General features: G+C 36.3%; 1 protein-coding gene across 1 annotated transcript; it reads right to left on the bottom strand.

Moving 5' to 3' along the window:
• Window positions 1-709: 709 nt before the first annotated feature.
• On the bottom strand, window positions 710-10,701 carry LOC145297493 (small ribosomal subunit protein uS17m-like). Its single transcript, XM_080143389.1, has 2 exons — window positions 10,545-10,701; window positions 710-1,471 (listed from the first exon to the last, which is right to left on the bottom strand). The coding sequence occupies exons 1-2, from the start codon at window positions 10,662-10,664 to the stop codon at window positions 1,235-1,237; spliced, it is 357 nt and encodes a 118-aa protein (XP_079999515.1). The 5' UTR covers window positions 10,665-10,701; the 3' UTR covers window positions 710-1,234.
• Window positions 10,702-17,764: the final 7,063 nt, after the last annotated feature.

Genomic DNA, 17,764 nt, shown 5'->3' with positions numbered 1-17,764 from the left:
TTTGTTGGACAAAGATGTTTCAACCGATCCAAGACGATGATTGGTTTTATATATAAAGATTTTATTTCACTTCCCAGTTGTCGTTACGCAGAAGAATGGAAAGTATCTTGCCTCTGCGTTTCTCCTACTCTCAATTTTGAGACACATCACTTCCCTCTTAAGGGGTGGGGAGATGATCCGTTAACCTATCTGCTCTGTTTGACGTCTGGAATCCAACTCAACACTATCTGCAGCAAACCAGAACATATGACAGCTACTGGTCAGCTGTTCAGATACCTTCCGGTACAAACTTGACCAGTTCATAGTTTTATAAGGTCTGACATGTTGTGATAACCCATCAAATCATAGCTTCACCTCTCTTGTTTACTTCGTCAGTTAGATAGATAGACACACCAATAATTAGATAAACTGATAGATAGACAGATAATAGATAATTTACTGCTTCCGCCCGAACACTATATAACTAATGCTAATGTGTTGCATTCAAAAGTATGGGCAAATTCCTCAAGTCTAACAAAACCATTCCAGAGTTTGATAAAATACACTTTAAGAAGGTTGGAGTTTACATTGACTGAAAAGTTATGAAAATAAAACTCAAGATAAGAATAGTAGTTTGAATAATCCAAATACTACACATACTAGCATGTTGAGAAAAATTCTAAAAAAAAAAATCATAGTTTTGTAAAAAAAAAATTAAAAAAAATTCAAATCTTCTTAGAAAATTTATACGAGAAGAGCAAAAAACGGAAACAGCCATCTTTAATGGCTATACAAATCAAAAAAATTAAACAAACAAAAAAAATATAACTTGAACCCCACTAGAATCATTGATAACATTCACAAGCCTTTCGAGTCTATTCACATTTTGTACAAATTAACTTCAGTCTATGCTTGTCTTGTCCACCAAGTTTTAACCATAAATATCCAGCAGTCTTTGTTTTATTGCTATTCAAAAATAACTACACTTGATTTCTTTTCTGGGGATTTAATGTTTCTGAATTTTTGAGATGAGGATTGATAATATGTATTGTTTGGACTATTGTTCTCATCGTGGTTGTTTTTCTCACAATGTTTCAGTTGATGTAACCTTCGACCTTCTTCAAGTGTATCTTCAAAATGGCTGTCATTGCTGAATAGTAGAGAGAATGCTTTTTCTATGGGTGGAGCAGAGGAGGTGGCATCACTCTTTATAAAATAAAAATAAAAAATGTTTTTGTTTTCTTTCAAAAAGATTTTATTTCAACATTTCTCTTTCTTTCTTTCTGGCTTCCATATCAATAAATTTATTCCCTCTGCATCTTTTACCAGTGATGGGGTCAACACAGGCGCCATTTTGAAAGATCTGTTCTTCAATTTGGTGTGTGATTCTGACAGTTGGCCGATTTTTCATTCCGTTTATCAAGACAACATCTCCAATCCCACATTTTTTGGTTATGTCCAGAGCCCAATAATTGTAGGCTTTGTTGAAATGCTAGAATGAGAAAACAAAAAGGCAGGAAATTAAAAAGCCAAACTTAAAATTAAAAGATATGAAAGCAAAAAACATCATATAACATCTACTTTGACATTAGCATTGTATATTTTATTAGGTGTTTTTTGTTTTTTTTTTGCTAGTAGATTGATTGATTGGTTGGTTGTTTTACGACATATCAACCCTTTTCAGGTTATTTAATGCTGAATCCAGTGACTTTGAAGAAAAACTTTTTAATAGAATATATTTGTTTTTTTTTCAAGTCGGTTTCTATTTAATCCATAGTTGGGACCCTAACAGGTACTACCATTCCGAGTCAGAGTGGACCTGGGAAGAATAGCAATTAAAGGGTGGCTCCCCCCCCCCCAAAAGCCCGCAAGCAAGTTGGATATAGTTTAAGGTCATATCCAGGACCTTTACTAGTAGGTTATTCTTATTAATGCAAAAAGCCACTCGAGGATAAAGGTTAATGAGATGTCAGTTGAATGATAAAGAATATCATGAGAAGATTGAAAATGATTAATGAAATGACCAAAATTTCATTTTCATTGAAAAATTATTTATAATTAGTAGGACCCATGGAAATTCCACGGAATGAGAAATATATTTAATCCAAAAATGTTTTGATAATATTTTTATGGATTAGTTTTTTGGACAGAAAAACCAATGACATGCAGCAAATATGAGTTTATAAACATTTCTATGAAAATAGTGTCCACTGTATTTTAATTATAGAACTAACCCAAATGAGATGAATTAATAAGTACTAATAAATACTCAGAAAGTAATATTGTGCTACATAGTTCAATACAAATAATAAAATCACATTGTAAGAGACAATCTTTAATTTGCTCTTTAAATTCAGCACATCTTAGCAGACAAGATTCTTTTTTTCCCTGTTTCTTTCAAATGTTCTTTTTTTACACAACTGTTCACTAACCTCTTTCTTTCGTAAACAACTGCTGCACGTCAAAATTACAACGAGTTCCTATCTCACACCATTACAACAATCATATATTATTTTCGTAATAATATTCGAAAATGAGATTACATCAAAGACGATGACTCTCATATTCTTGTACAGGGTTGCCAGATTGGCTTTTATAAAGCCAAATTTTGTAAATGCCTTCAAAAATTGTATTTGGCCTTTTTCAACACATAACGTACAGACTAATTAACGACTTATATGAAAATTCCGACAAAAACCTAACAGCCAGCCATGGTTCTCCCCAGAATGTGCAGCTGCTATCGCGCACAGAAATCACTTTTTCCATAGCTACCAACGTAATAGATGTATTGAGACTAAAGCTGCTTTCAGGACTGCCAGCAACCACTGTAAAAGAGTAATAAAAAATGCAAGAGAACTATATGCTCAGTCCGTGATCCAAAGTAGCTGAGCAGCGGCTTCGTTCTCACCAGTTTTGGCAAATAGCAAACAGGATCCTGAACAGAAGCGTGCGTTCTATCCCAACCATCATCAATGGACCTGAGGTCATCTCGTCAGCATCAGACAAGGCCAAACTATTTGCAAAGAACTTTGCAGCTAATTCTACCCTATGCGACGAAGGCCATCAACTCCCCGTATTTCCTCCTATAACAGACAACACGCTATGCAACATATAAATATCTGTGCGTGATGTCGCCCAGCTAATCAAGAATCTTGATTCCAGTAAAGCAAATGGCCCTGACGACATTCTAGTTATAGTGCTGAAAAAGCTCCAACCAGAACTTGCCCCCATACTTACAAAACTGTTTAAACATTGCCTTAAGGAGAAGTGCTTTCAAACACCCTGGAAAACCTCATCAGTATGCCCTGCATTTAAGAATTCAGGTGAAAAGTCATCTCCCTCTCAGTACAGACCAATAAGTCTCCTGCGTGTTATGAGTAAGTTGTTGGAATCCATATTAAATAAAGAAGTAGTCAACCACCTCAGCAGAAACAACCTTCTTAGTGACATGCAATATGGTTTCTGCTCTGCAAGATCTACCGCAGATGTGCTAACGGTTATATCATATAGGATTAGTGAATCTCTTGACAAAGGCTTCCTTTCCAGGGCAATTGCTCTTGACATATCAAAGGCCTTTGATTAGGTATGGCATAAGGGCCTACTTCACAAGATTTCCAGCTATGGTATCACTGGTAATGTTTTCTCAATCATTAAATCATTTCTCTCTGATAGGTTCATAAGAGTAGTGGTTGATGAGCAGAAATCAGAGGCCCACAGTATTAATGCTGGAGTCTCTCAGGGGGCCATCCCGGGCCCAACTCTCTTCCTGATCTTCATCAATGATCTCCCTAAACACATACTTAAATCATTCATTGACATCTATGCTGATGACACGACCATCTACGGCAACACATCAAAGGCTGTAAATGACAAAGCTCTCTCAGATTCTCTCTCCTCTGATCTCGAGCGCGTGGTTCAGTGGGGGAAGACGTGGCTGGTTACCTTTAATGCATCTAAAACCAAACTCCTATCTTTACATCATCAACGCTCTGATCCCCATCTGTCATCAATTGAAATGGATGGCACTTGTCTTGAGGAGGCTCCATGTTTTGACAAGCTTCTGGGCTTGACCTTTATCTTAATCTGAAATGGAACATGTACATCAGGTTTGTTGCCAAGGACGCTGGGAAAATGGTGGGATCCTTCTACCGCTCCAGAAGATATCTCACTACTGATGCAATTCTCTATCTGTATAAACCAGAAACACCCGTCTGGCTGAAACTGCTGTCAATAATTTTCCCCACTCTTTATCTGTGCCTAAATCCAAACGTAGATTCCATGAGCAGAGCGTCTTTCTCAGAAGGGCACGACTGTGGAACTCTCTTCTGTTTGCCTGTTTCCCACCTGACTACAACTTGGATGTCTTCAAGTCCAACATAAAAAAATTCCTGACAAACCGCCCTCTTAAGTAAGACACTTTTATCAAATCTCCAATACTAATGATTACTACGATACTATCCCATTGATTACTGTACACACAATAATCCTTATCCCTGAGTGGCCTCTGGGCCTTGATAAGTGGTGACCTCCATGTAAAAAAAAAATATGTATTTAGGTAATTAACTTCCATTTCAGTCACTTAAAAACACACACGAGCCAAATTATTTTTGATCAACAACAAAATCACACACGTGATGTCGAAAAATCAAAAGACGTTTGGTGAACAAAAAAAATCTGTCTTTTATTCTGGACACCCAACAGCACCTAAATTTTCATAATCACATTATTTGAATAGTTTCAGGTTTGTTTGCCACTCCTTCCCTACAACATGCTTACTGCAGTTATGACGACAGTTTGTGACATATTTGTTGATATTGGATTTGAAGGCATGTTCTAGTCTGTAAGGAAATAATTCCATGGTAACGTATTCCAAACGGGATGTTCTTAGAAAAAAACTCTCTTGGTGCAAGTCTATAACTCCCCATCATGAAAAAATACAAAAGTACCCGAAAATAAAGAAAAATCTTTATGTTGTATGAAAGAAAGAAAATATACACCAAAAATCATGTCAAGCGATCAAGTAGTTTTTTAAAAATGGGAGATGACGATGGTCAAGTGGTTAATGACTGACAACAAAGTTTAAATCGAGTTCGTTACACAAAAAATTATTCTCACTTAAAATGTTGGCAACTGTTATGTCGTCCGTTCTGCAAGATCCCTATGTCTTTCTATAACAATTCTGACTAGAAAAATATTGGGGAAACCAATGCCAACATTAGAATCTTCGAATTCATACAATATGATGATTTTCAAAAACAAAAATAAAATTTGATGGCTAAACAATCGAGAATCTTTGGATGGCAGGAACAGAGAGATAACTTCAAATAATTCAAACTTTTGTTTTTCTTGTCAATCAGGGTCTTTATACTCTGCTTGGTCCATTCTTTCTCCTACTGTTGATTAATTCCTTGATTTTTAAAATGAATATATTGTAATTGGTTTTTAACTATTTTCAAGGAAAACCATAAGTTTATTCTCAGCAGCCTCATAACTTTTGGTTTCCTTTATTTTTATCCTGTAGTCATTACATTTCATGAGCAATATTTCTGACAAAGGGGGAAGAATTGCTGTTTTCTGGGTCAGAATCTATCCATGTAGCTCTTATTGTTGACTAATTTTTATCTTGAAGTAGTAGTAGTTGTTTTTAGTTCTTTATATCAAATGTTTTCATGCCCTAAAAAAAAAACGTATATATACCTTGATTCATAAATGCACCAAACAATCGCTAAATTACATTTTTCAAATAAATTTGCTTTTGAACCACAATGTATTTGGTATGAAAACAGATTCCTTGGCTTTTGCTGTTTTCGGCCCAGGCCACTATCCGAAGGCATGGAGTGTCTTACTCACTTGCCAGCCTCAAAGCAGGGGGAGAGATTTCTTACTGATGTGTCCAACTGTTGTCACCTATTAACACAGATGTATTTTTCTACAAAATTTTTTTTTTTTTATTCACGTTCACCTCTAACAAGGCATATCGCCACTCGGGCGTAAGGGGCTACTATTTGGGACCATGCCTAGGAAAGATTAACAAAATGTTGGTTTAAGTTACATTATAACTTCAACATATCAGCACAGTCAGGGAAGCAGGTGGCAGGAAGGGAATTCTAAAGTTTATCTGTTCGAAGGAAGAAACAAAGTAGAAAGCTTTATGGCATTTAAAGACGTTGACAGTGAAGGAGTGTGATTTTGTTGCTAAGCGGGTTTTTTTGGGGGGATATGTACGTTGAGGGGGCACAAGTGCAACGAGTTCATCAGAGCACGTTTCATTAAAATACTAGTAAGACAGGTACAGAGATATAATATTGTGGCGATGGGACAGGGAGTGAAGCTTAGTTGACAAAGTGGGCGAAGACTCTTTTTTGGACCCTATTCAAGAGAGAGAGAGAGAGAGACTAGTGGTAGATGCACCAGCCCAGATGTGGGAACAATACTTCATGCATAGTTGAATGGTGGCTTTGTAGAGGTACAGGATACTCTCAAGTGTTAGTAGTTTTCTAGCACGATAGAGGGAACCCATCTTCTTCGCAGCAGCCTTCGCAATGTCCTCAACGTATTCGTTTCAGTTCATATTTCATATTACATTTGGTGTAACAAACCCCAAAGCTGACGTTAATACTAGTGATGGGACGATTTCAATATTTTTTCAGATTTCGATGCAATTACTAATTTCAATTCTTTATCAATCTGTAAATATTTAACTATAGAGTTGTTATTTTTTCCTGGTTATGGTAAAAATACATGTTAAATGTGCTGATATTTTTTCAAATGTAAAAATACACTTGTGGGGGATAGTCTATAGATTTTAGTTTTACCGGTTGTTTAAAATCAATAAATATTTAATATTTTATTGTTATTACCAACACTGTGGAAAATTTTGGTTTTTAAACAAAAACAATTAAAAGAATCATTTTTGGCATCGGAAGATAGGCACAAATTTTTCTGATTCCTGATTCAGATTAGTCTTCCCAACTCGTAACCAATTCAATTCACGCACACGGGATAGATCGGCAAACTACCGAGCATGTAGTGGGTATGAGGGAAGCAATGAACTGTTGCCGTTACTTGTCTAACACACATGAATCAACCTTAATAGTCACTGATTTTTCACCTTTTGTTTTTTATTGAACACTAGCCTGGGTGCTTGGCGTTGCCCGGGTGTTTGGAGGTGTGTGTTGAGCAAAAAAGAAAAAAGTGGTAGTAGGCAAGCAGGCTCGAACCTGTACCGTGAAGGAGGAAAAGAATATGAAAAAAAAAAACCCGTAATGCTTTTGCTGTTGTGGCCATCGCCAAACCAGAAATGATGAATGTTTAAATCAAGGCTAGTCAATCGAAACGAGAGAATGACTTTCGAAAATATTGGCGAAAAAAAGAACCCTTCCTTGTAGAAAAGTGCCCAGTTGAGGGTGAAGGAATTAATGGTTTTAGCCAATTTTTTTATATTTGCCGTCCGAAGAGTTGAGCTTCAAAATAATACTGATCTTGTGAAAATCTGTCACCTCTGTCGAAAGTTTTAATGCAGACATACAAACATACATACATACATTTAAACAGACAGGTGAGATTTATATTATAGATGGTGTGTTGCTGTGACGAGAGGTGTTGCTGGTGGCTAGACACACCACGACTATCAATTTTGGACTTGCTCCTGCCTGAGTGCTGGTGTCTGTAGGTATGGCAAAGTGTGTTGCGTTGCTGATTTGAGTAGGGATATCACTCACAATTGACAGCAGCAAGTGTTTTCTACTGAACACATTTTCGAAAGGTGTTAGAGACATACCTTTATTCAGCAGTTTAAAGAATTTAAAATACCTTTTCTTCCTTCTGCATGCTTGTAGAGCTGGTTATGCAAAATGGATTTATAAAGAAATAAAAATTAACCCATGCCAAAAATTCCATATCTCTTAAATGGGTGTTAGAGATATACAAGTTAATGGTCTGTTCAATTTCAATTTATTTTGGTCCTGTGATGCCCAACCCTACTGGAGGCATACATGTTAAACTGTTTGAAGTTTTATTGCATTTTCATCACTTTTGTAAAAAAAAAAATGAAGCTATAGCCCTCAGATTATTGTCATGTGCTATATGATTATTGGCATGTGCTACATGATTATTGGCATGTGCTATACAACCGTCTTTAAAAGTAGTTAAAACCCTCTGCTACTTCCTTATCTCAACTGAAACAAATTATTTTAGAATTTAGAGTAAGGGATCAGTTTTGCATATAAATCTCTATATATATAAAAGGCAAAATGTGTGTGACCATTTCGTGTATGTCTTCAAAAGGCTTTTCTCGCACACGCTCCCGGGGTCATTACTATCACTTAAAACTGTATATATAGGTCCTAGATAATAATATGTAGGATTTGCGAACGCATGTAACTTATAGATTTATTTACGTTGACTTTTACAAAATTATTGCTATTTTGGCTTCTCACGTGTTGATTGGGCTTTTTAATATAAATAAACTGAAACTAAGCTCAAACGGACGTTCTCGGCATTGCGCTGGGAAAAACGTCCAGCGTGACTTCTATTTGACCTTCTTAATTAGCAGAGTTAACTTTTATTGCGCACGCCTGTTTTTATAGTTAAATAAATAAATTCAAACCTGCTTAAAGTTGTCTGTCGCCGTGGCTCAATGGTTAACGTAGCACTTTTTTTTTTCACACATTGATTTCCAACTCAATGGTACGGGTTCGATTCTCATACTCACCTACCAAAACATTTTTTTTATTATTAATTAACACCCTCCCCCCGGAGTTTTGATTTACCTCAAGACACCCGGGCATCGCCAGGTACCCCCCGCTAGTTTAATATAAAATGATCAACTGTTTTTAGTCCAGTAGTTTACCAAATAGCGTTTTAAGGGCATATAACAAGAATTTTTTTGGCAGGGAGGGGGAGGAAAGGAGTTAAATTGTGTTTTTGAGGGAGAAAGGATTTAAAAGATACAACTGAGTGGCAACAGCACCCCCTAAAAATCTCTTAACTCTATCACTAATATGAAGTTCGTGTGCCAACAACAAAACTACCTTAATCCTATTACTAACCATACGTCTGATTAGTAGGGATATGACAACAGCATATTCTTTTCATTGTTTGGACTCGAGTGTGTTTTCCTTGATATCTCATATGCTTTTATATAAAGTGATGCGGTTCTCGGTTGATTAACCATGACTAACAGTGTTGCATATATACTCGCAAGTCCAAACAATAAGAATATGCTGTTGTCCCAGCCCTACTGATTAGTAAGTCTCGCCCATTTCCCCTTCCAATGAAAGCTTAGAGAAATTGATTTTATTTGTTTGAAAACAAAGTAAATATTAATTAAAAAAATATTTAATCTCTATTTAAAATTACCCCCCACCCCACCTTCGAACGGTCCTAATTTTCTGTTATCGAATTGGGTGTTTATTAAGATAGAGTTGACAGATCGATTTTTAAAAATATGTCGTTTTAAGCAAAAAAATAATAAAATAATAATAATAATAAAATAATAATACATACATACTTAATTGTCATGTCGAGAATAGTAATATATCCAAAAATGACGAAAATATATTGAGTAGAAAGTTATTTATAGTTAAAAGTAATTTTTGCAGAAAATTGGGTAAAATTGCATTTTTCCTAGATATTATAAAGTAGACTGTGGAGGGGGCATAACTCAGAACGAATATCTTAGATTTCTTGTTCATGGCGTGTAATATTTGTTGTATAGCGATAGACTTTTTTTTTTTTTTTTTACTAAAAATCACAATATCAACTATTCTACTCGATGATTTTTCGTAATTTTTTAATATGTTACTATTTTCGACATGACAATTAAGTACGTGATATTGTTTTTGCTTAAAACGACATATTTTTCAAAATCGATCTGTCACCTCTATCTTAACAAGCACCCCGAATTGTGCTTGCTATATGGAATTTTTTCAAATCTTTTTACTCGTGCCATTTTTACCGTGTACAGTGGCACACTGGCACAGTGCTAGCGAACTTATCAGCGCTATTTTTTTTTAAATAGTATTTTCAAGTTTAATTGAAGTTTTATATGTTCTTTTTTTTAAAATTAAATTGTAAGGTTGAAGTACAGAATAGGTACAAAACACCTCCCCTCCCCATGTTAAGAATGGCTTTCTAAATAATAACGTTATTATTACAGAACTGATCTATAAGTGCACTGCACTACTGCAGTGCAGTAGTGCAGTGCACTTATAGATCAGTTCTGTAATAATAACTACTGCACTACTACTGCAGTTACCCCCGTGACCTCTTATTTTTAACATGTTCAATCGTTACGATTTTAAAAGGTCAAGGTGGGGTACGCCCGAATAATGAAAATACACTGACGTAAAATTAAAATGTAACCTTTTTTATATTTATTTTCCAACGCAAATTCTTACAAGCAAGGAAACACGAAATTTAAGAAACAGTTTCTATTTTCATCACTTAAGAAGCAGTCGTTTCTCGTAACACACGATAACGTGTGGAATTAACATCGTAACGATAACACACCAGGCAAATCATTTCAAAAGTAAATTTATGAGAACCAGTTTAAGTTGTCTTACCTTTTTTAAATGTTCATCTAATATTAATTTTAAACATCGAACTCGAAATGCCCTTGTGTTAGATGTACTCTTTTTAACAATGACACCGATCATATATTTACCCACGCCACCAGTCGCCATGTTTGTTTTACAGTCAACAAGAGTTATCTACCCATACTCCAAAATTCTCGTCTTGTTTTGGTTATCTACCCTTACTTCAAAGTTATCGTCTTGTTTTATTTAGCTAATTTCTTTCTGATGAAAAAAAATTCTTATTATTTTATTTTAACTGGGGATGGGGCAGTCTACCGGATGCCAGACATTCACCTGCTATCACATACATTCCAACTGAGTGTTCTTTTTTTTTTTTTTTTTAAAGATTCTAACCATCCTTTTAAGTGCAAGTGTCTTCTTGCACTTGGTTTACGGGGTATATTTGCAAGTTAGTTTTTGAAATTCTTTTTTCATGAATCCAGTTGCTCCTATAATTACCAGAATGATGGAGATCTTCATAAGATTTCAGAGAAGTTTGTCAATTTTTATTTTTCAAGGGAATCACTACTTATCAAAGCCCAGAGGCCACTCGAGGATAAGGGTTAAAGAGTGTACAGTAGTCAAAAGGACAATATCATAATAATCGTTAGAAGTGTAAATTTGGTAAATTGGATTACTTAAGGGGAACGGCTCATCAAGAACTTGTTTACATTGGACTTGAAGATGACCATATTGTAGTCAGCTGAAAAGCAGGTAAACGGGAGAGAGTTCCACAGGTGTGCAGTTCTAAGAAAGAAGCTTTGTTCATGGAATCTAGGTTTAGGCACAGATAAAGAGTGGGAGAAATTATTGATAGTGTTTTCAGCCAGACGAGTATTTCTCATGAATGTTTGGTGGAGGGGGAACCATAGATTGAAGCTCAGACGAGCACTTGCCATGAAAATAACGATAAAACAGAGACAAGCAACGTCTCTTCTGTGAGAGAGAGGTTGCAGGGAAGAGAAAAAGGCATCCCTCACTAGGCTAAGAAGTCTATTCTGAACTCTGTCAAGGCAGGATAAGGTTTTCCTTAACATTCATCTAAAGCTACTCCTTCCCATGAGATTTTACTTTTTTAGGCGATTACGTCTGAACACACTGAAAAACTTGGGGAAAAACAATTATAAGTTAGATAGGAACAGTCGACTTGATGACAGCGTCTGGTATTGAAATCAGAAATCAACATTAATCGGTGTAATGCAATCGAATAAAACGAATATATTAGATACATTATTACTATGATGTTTAAAATATTGAAATTTTGTAACATTTCTATTTATAAGAAAAAAAGGTATTTAAAATGTTTTCACGCAAAAAGAAAACATTCCAATAATAATAATAATAATAATAATAATAATAATAATAAGAAAAAGAAGAAGAAGAAGAAGAAGAAGAAGAAGAAGAAGAAGAAGAAGAAGAAGGAGAATAAATAAATAAATAAATATTATATTCTTCTACTTAGCTGGATAATTTTTTGTGTGTTTTAACTTATTTTAAAAAATTTATTCGGTTCAAAAAAGGAGTGTCTAGCATTACATGAGAACAAGAAAAAAATGGCTGCTATGTGATTCTTACATCTTTGAAGTCTTAATAATAGCTTAAAAATAAGAATAAAACAAAATACTGGTAGAAACTCCCCCAATAAATACTCCTGTAACATTCATTGGATGGGTTTCTACCATTTTGTTTTATTATTTTATTTTTATGTCATTATCGAGACTCCACAGATGTGACTATTGTGTCGGCCATTTTTTTTTTCTTGTTCTCATGTAACACTTGACAACAGTTGTTTTTTTAATTGAATAAACGTTTTAAAGTAAATAAAAACACTAAAACCTTAACCAGCTAGGTAGAAGAGTGATTTATCTTGCCTTTGATAGTATCATGGTTGCAAATAGCGTTGTAAACCACACATGCCGGTTGGCTGAAGCAAACTCGAAACCTGGCACTCTCGGAAATATGCCACGACCACGTTTTCTAAAAATATCAACGACCGCTTTCAAACAACAAAGAGAAAACACAAAAATATCATCTTTCACAAGCTAAACAAAAACAAAGAACTATTATTTCGAACCTAAATTAAAATAAATACTGTTAATAAACACCGGAAACGCTTTTAACTGTAATTAATATGATATGAAATTAATTATAGTCATTAATTTTTTAGTGACACCATCACTGGCTTTGGAACCTGTATCATCAAGGGCTCTCGATAAAGCTAGCAGATTTCCCAGCAAATCTCCAGTTTAACTGAGGATCTAGATCCACTTGCACTCCCACTGCCATCTCGACTTGACTCAATGTAAAGTTGGTGTTATTGCTATCGGAACCAGGGGGCGGCAGAACATGATACACACTCCACTTTCTACTGCTCCTGCCTCTTGGGTCTCTCCCTCACAGCCGGCCACTCCAGTTCCTGAATTCTTGAACCTACTTCAACTCCAGCTCACTTCCAGCGACTGTAGCTTACTTCTGCAGTACTCAGTCTCTCATAGCGAAACCACCCAACTCTAGAAATGATATATGGAGAATTACAGAGAATATGAACCTCAGTTTGCTGGGCATTGTGCACGTGCCACAGATGAACTTGTTTCATCATTTGTATTGTGGAGGCACACATCATCTCACAATCGATCATGAAAGTTAACTTTTCCAGATAGGATACAACGAGATACATTTATCTCCAAGGAAAATCTTTTGGGTGCTATGACAGATAGGGAATACTGGAAGGTTGTAGTGAGTTCAATCGGCTGAAGCCACAAGATGATGAGGATGACTCCTGCAGCTTCCAGCGATTCCAGCTTACTCCAGTGCCCTCAGCTCACTTCAACGACTCTCCAGCTCACTTCTGCAACTTCCTACAGACCTTGACGCCTGGCTCCCAGCTCCAGTGCCCACTGACGTCCAGCTACCCGTTCCAGTGCCCACTGACGTCCGGTTACCACCTTCAGCACCTACTAATATCTGTAGTGGACTGGTGTAGGGTATAGAAGGAAATGCGTGTTCATCTCACTTCGGGTGTCACCAATTTGTTGAGGTGGTGCAAATTAGGAATAATGAATTGAATTGAGAAAGAGACGAACTACGTGTTAAATTGAATTAAACAAACTAGGATTTATTTCATAAAGAAACACATGAAAGAAAAGGGTACAACACGTGTTCATGTCCGCGTTCGTCTCTCGCTGTTTACTGGTGAGAAGGAAAGTCTATTGTCATAGAGAGAGAAAGAGAGAAAGTCAATCCAGTTTGGTGTGCGAATCTCGCTGTTAGCTGGTAAGAAGGAAAGTCTATTATAGTATATATAGAGAGAGAAAACGAAAAAAAGTCAATCCAGGCCATGGAGATAGAAAACGTACAAAGTGTACATACTGTCTGTTAGCTTGTGCCCCATACATAGTAGCAGGCGACGTGACGCGCGAGCGTGCGCCTCCCAATAGGGAGGCAGCTGGTTTGCTGAACCTTTCAGCTCGAGAGCTGGCCCGAAAAGAAAGATGCTGCTTATTGCTCTTGCTTTTATAATTGTTTCCGGTGGTCTTTTGCGCATGTGTGGATTTCCTTTGAAAGGGGAAGTGACGTTGCGCTTGTGTGCGTATGTGTGCGTTCGTATGCGTACATGTGCGTACATGTGAGTACGTTAGCATGTGTGTGTATATACGTGAATGTGAGTGTATGCAAACGTGAATATATGTATGCGTGTGGACGTGCGCGCGTATGTTTGTGTGAGCGTATGTATATGACAAGTAATATAGCTTGAGATGTGAACGCGTGTTTTTGTGTGAGACTAGGAAAGGCTCCCACATATCCGACTATCTGTACCAGTGCCCACTGACGTTCAGCTACTCGTTCCAGTGCCCTCTGACGTTCAGTTACCCGTTCCAACTCTAAAACTGGAAGCCGTCATCAAATAAATCGTTTCTTGCTTTAATTTAATTTTAATGGGATCATTAAAATTAATTTAATTTTAATGGGATCATTAAAAACCAATTTCTGTATAATAACATTTTTCTGAAAAAGTAAAAATCTTTTAAAATTAAAAGGAATTGCCGCCAGTGATTAAATCATTGAATTAAGTTTCTATTTTTAAGATTAAAAAAAATAAATTGAATTTATGTAAATATGGCTGCGGTAAAATTTTATTTAGATTTTTTTCAGATTATTATACATAAATATTTATTATCAAATAACTATAAAATAAAACGTTATAATTATTCTTTTTGGTGCTTGTACAGAATTTGAACCTCTCCAAACGAACTTTTTCCAAACTAAACTTAGACCTAGGTTAGAGTTAATTTACAGTTGGTTTACAGTTGGGATTAAATAGAAAAGTTTGGTTCAAATTCTATCATGGTATCTTTTTTCAATTATTCTATTGTTTACTTCTGAATTTAAGATTGTGTCAAATTTTACTCAATGAAATGTTGAGAATTGCTGTAATGATAATTTTAAACAGTTAATGGATACATGTGCTATGAGTCAAAAACTATTTTTAATCAAATCAAAATAAAAAAAACTACCAGCAATTCCTAGGGAAAATCGAAACAACTACATATCACTGACTTTAGAGGTGTTCAGGTGCTTTATGATATCCAGGATATGGAAAGGAGTGATTATCAGATCATTTAGTACAGTTTCCGTCTGTAGTGAATAATTAGGAAGGGAGTAGTTTGTAGAATCCAAAGTGGAGTTTAAGACAAAGCACGGAGCAAGCAACTTAGCCTTATCTGAGCTAAATATGTAGAGACATGGCTTACTCAGGAAAATAGACAAAATCTCCAGTCTTGATACCTTCATCAAACACCACCACTCCTTTACAAATTTTTGATTTTCTAATAATACTTAGGATTTAATCTTCTCAAAAAAGATAAAAAGAAATTATTCCAGCTTTTAATACATGTTTTTTAATATCAAAACATTGTTGTATATGATTCACTGTGTACATTTTAGTCCTTGTCATGCAACCTTTTATTTTTATTACAAAGGAGTCAGCACTTATCAAGACCCGGAGGCCACTCGAGGATAAGGATTACTAAGAGTACAGTAGTAATTGTTATTATTTGAGATTTGTTAAATTGGATTACTTAAGAGGATGACTCATCAAGAATTTGTTTACGTTGAAGACGACCATATTCCATTTCTCTGCTGAAAGAGAGTTCCACAGGTGTGAAGTTCTAAGAAAGAAACTTTGTTCATGGAATCTACGTTTAGGTTTAGGAACAGATAAAGAATGAGGGGAATTATTGATAGTGGTTATAACTAGACAAGTGTTTTTCATGAAAATTTGGCAAGGGGGATCATAGATTAGAGCTCAGACGAGCACTTGCCATGAAAATAATGATAGAGCAGAGACAGGCTGTTTATGAATCGGCACTACTAATAAAATCAGATGTTTAATCTTTGAATGCCTTAACATGTATGATAGACCAACATTCTTTCTGTGCACATCTTCATTCAATCCAACCAGACATAAGAGCATGCTTTCCCTCAGTAATCCAATTTACAAAATTTCTACTACTTATGATTACTACGCTATAATCCCATTCACTAATGTATACCATTAACCCTTATCCTCGAGTGGACTCCAGGCCTTGATAAGTGGTGACTCCTTTGTAAAAAAAAAAAACCCAACAAAAAACAGTTGCTGCGTCTCCAGCCTCTGCTTCTTGTTCCAGCATCTGCCTCTCCAATTTTAACAACTCCTTTTCCAGTGCCTGTCAATGTCCTGCACCTGCCTATTTCTGTTGATCGAACTCTTGCAGCAGACCTACCTGATGCAACTCATTATACTCACAGATGTCGACATCAAACTCTGTATAATGTCATTCCATGCTGTCTAGGTTCCATCGATCTAGCTTTTTCTGCTATCTAGAGACGTCACTGCTGTCCATCCAGTCTGTACTGCTATCTGCATCCCTCATTTCTGTTGATCAAACTCTTTTTGCTGTTCAGGTTCCAGAATCACCCTTCCTGTTGGTCCTGCCTTTTCTCTTATCCAGGTTCCAGAGATGTCATTTGTAGCAGCAAACAAAATAATGATCTATTTTCTCGTGAATCAAGTAATTTGGCTGCACACTGGCCAATGAGATAGTGGAATGCATTGATTCATCTGTCCCCTAAGGAACTTCTTTACACCCTTTTGGGAACTGCAGTCAGCCAGCAGAAAGAACTCAACTGGCAAACAATATAGATCTCTCTCACTCACCTACCACTAGCCACTGGATGCAACAACTCCTTTGTCGTAGAAGCTGACAATCCACTAGGTGCTGAAGAAACAGCTTACTTTTTCCAGACTGGTCTACTTTCTATATTGAATAAACCTTTTCATTGTTTGTCTTAAACCCTGACCAGACGGTGTCATTCCTTCTTTTGCGTTCACAGATTTATAATTAGAAGGAAAACATAAATTCCCTTTCCTAAACATTTCTGTCCTTCCAGCCTCCCTGTTTTGAGGGACATCATCAAACCTTTTACTTCAGTCGTTTTCTGTTATTTCTATTTTGCATCTTTGCTGCAATGAATACCACCTCTATTTTACAACTATTCATCCGTGTTTCTCATCTTTCTTTGCTATTGCCATACTTTGTTTCTGCTTTCTTATGTGTGAGATCGGTTATCTCATTCCATGAATGAATCTTGTAACACGAAAACATCACTTGGAACAGAAAAAAATGACTAAGACAAATTACAATAATAAGTGACACTTTTACGTTTTGTCACACCAAACGTAGATGGATGCAAATTAGTTGTTTCTAGATTTATCTTTGATTCACAGTTTTGTGATCTTTTTGTTGCAGGTCGCATCTTGTTCCTCCGGTCTGCAACCTCGCTTGCACCTGGCTCCCTACCGATCGTTCGTTCCTTAACACTGATCCTCTGTTCTCAATGTCGTCTGTTCTCAGTGTCGTCTGTTCTCAGTGTCGTCCGTTCCTTAACATTAACCCCCGTGTTTTCAGTGTCCACCGTCCGTTCCGGATTGCCCTTATGCCCAACCGATCGTTCCAGACCAAGCGAGCAACCCTGAACAAAGCTACGTCTAGAGTACCTATTCCAAACCTTCAGACCTTAGCCTCCAGTGACAGGCGACCTTCCAGGCGACCAGCGTCCAGATCATATGAATTTTCGCTTCCTTTGCAAATCCTCGTCTTTAACCAAACAACCTGTGTCTGTCATTCTTCTTTGCCTTTTTACTGTTTACTTTTTGCCTGTGTCTA

Source organism: Euprymna scolopes, chromosome 18 (genome assembly GCF_053919585.1).
Source record: "Euprymna scolopes isolate OS-2025 chromosome 18, ASM5391958v1, whole genome shotgun sequence".
In the NCBI taxonomy this organism is placed as follows: domain Eukaryota; kingdom Metazoa; phylum Mollusca; class Cephalopoda; order Sepiida; family Sepiolidae; genus Euprymna; species Euprymna scolopes.
The sequence above is the reverse complement of the archived record's forward strand: the minus strand, read 5'-3'. Positions and strand labels throughout refer to the sequence as shown.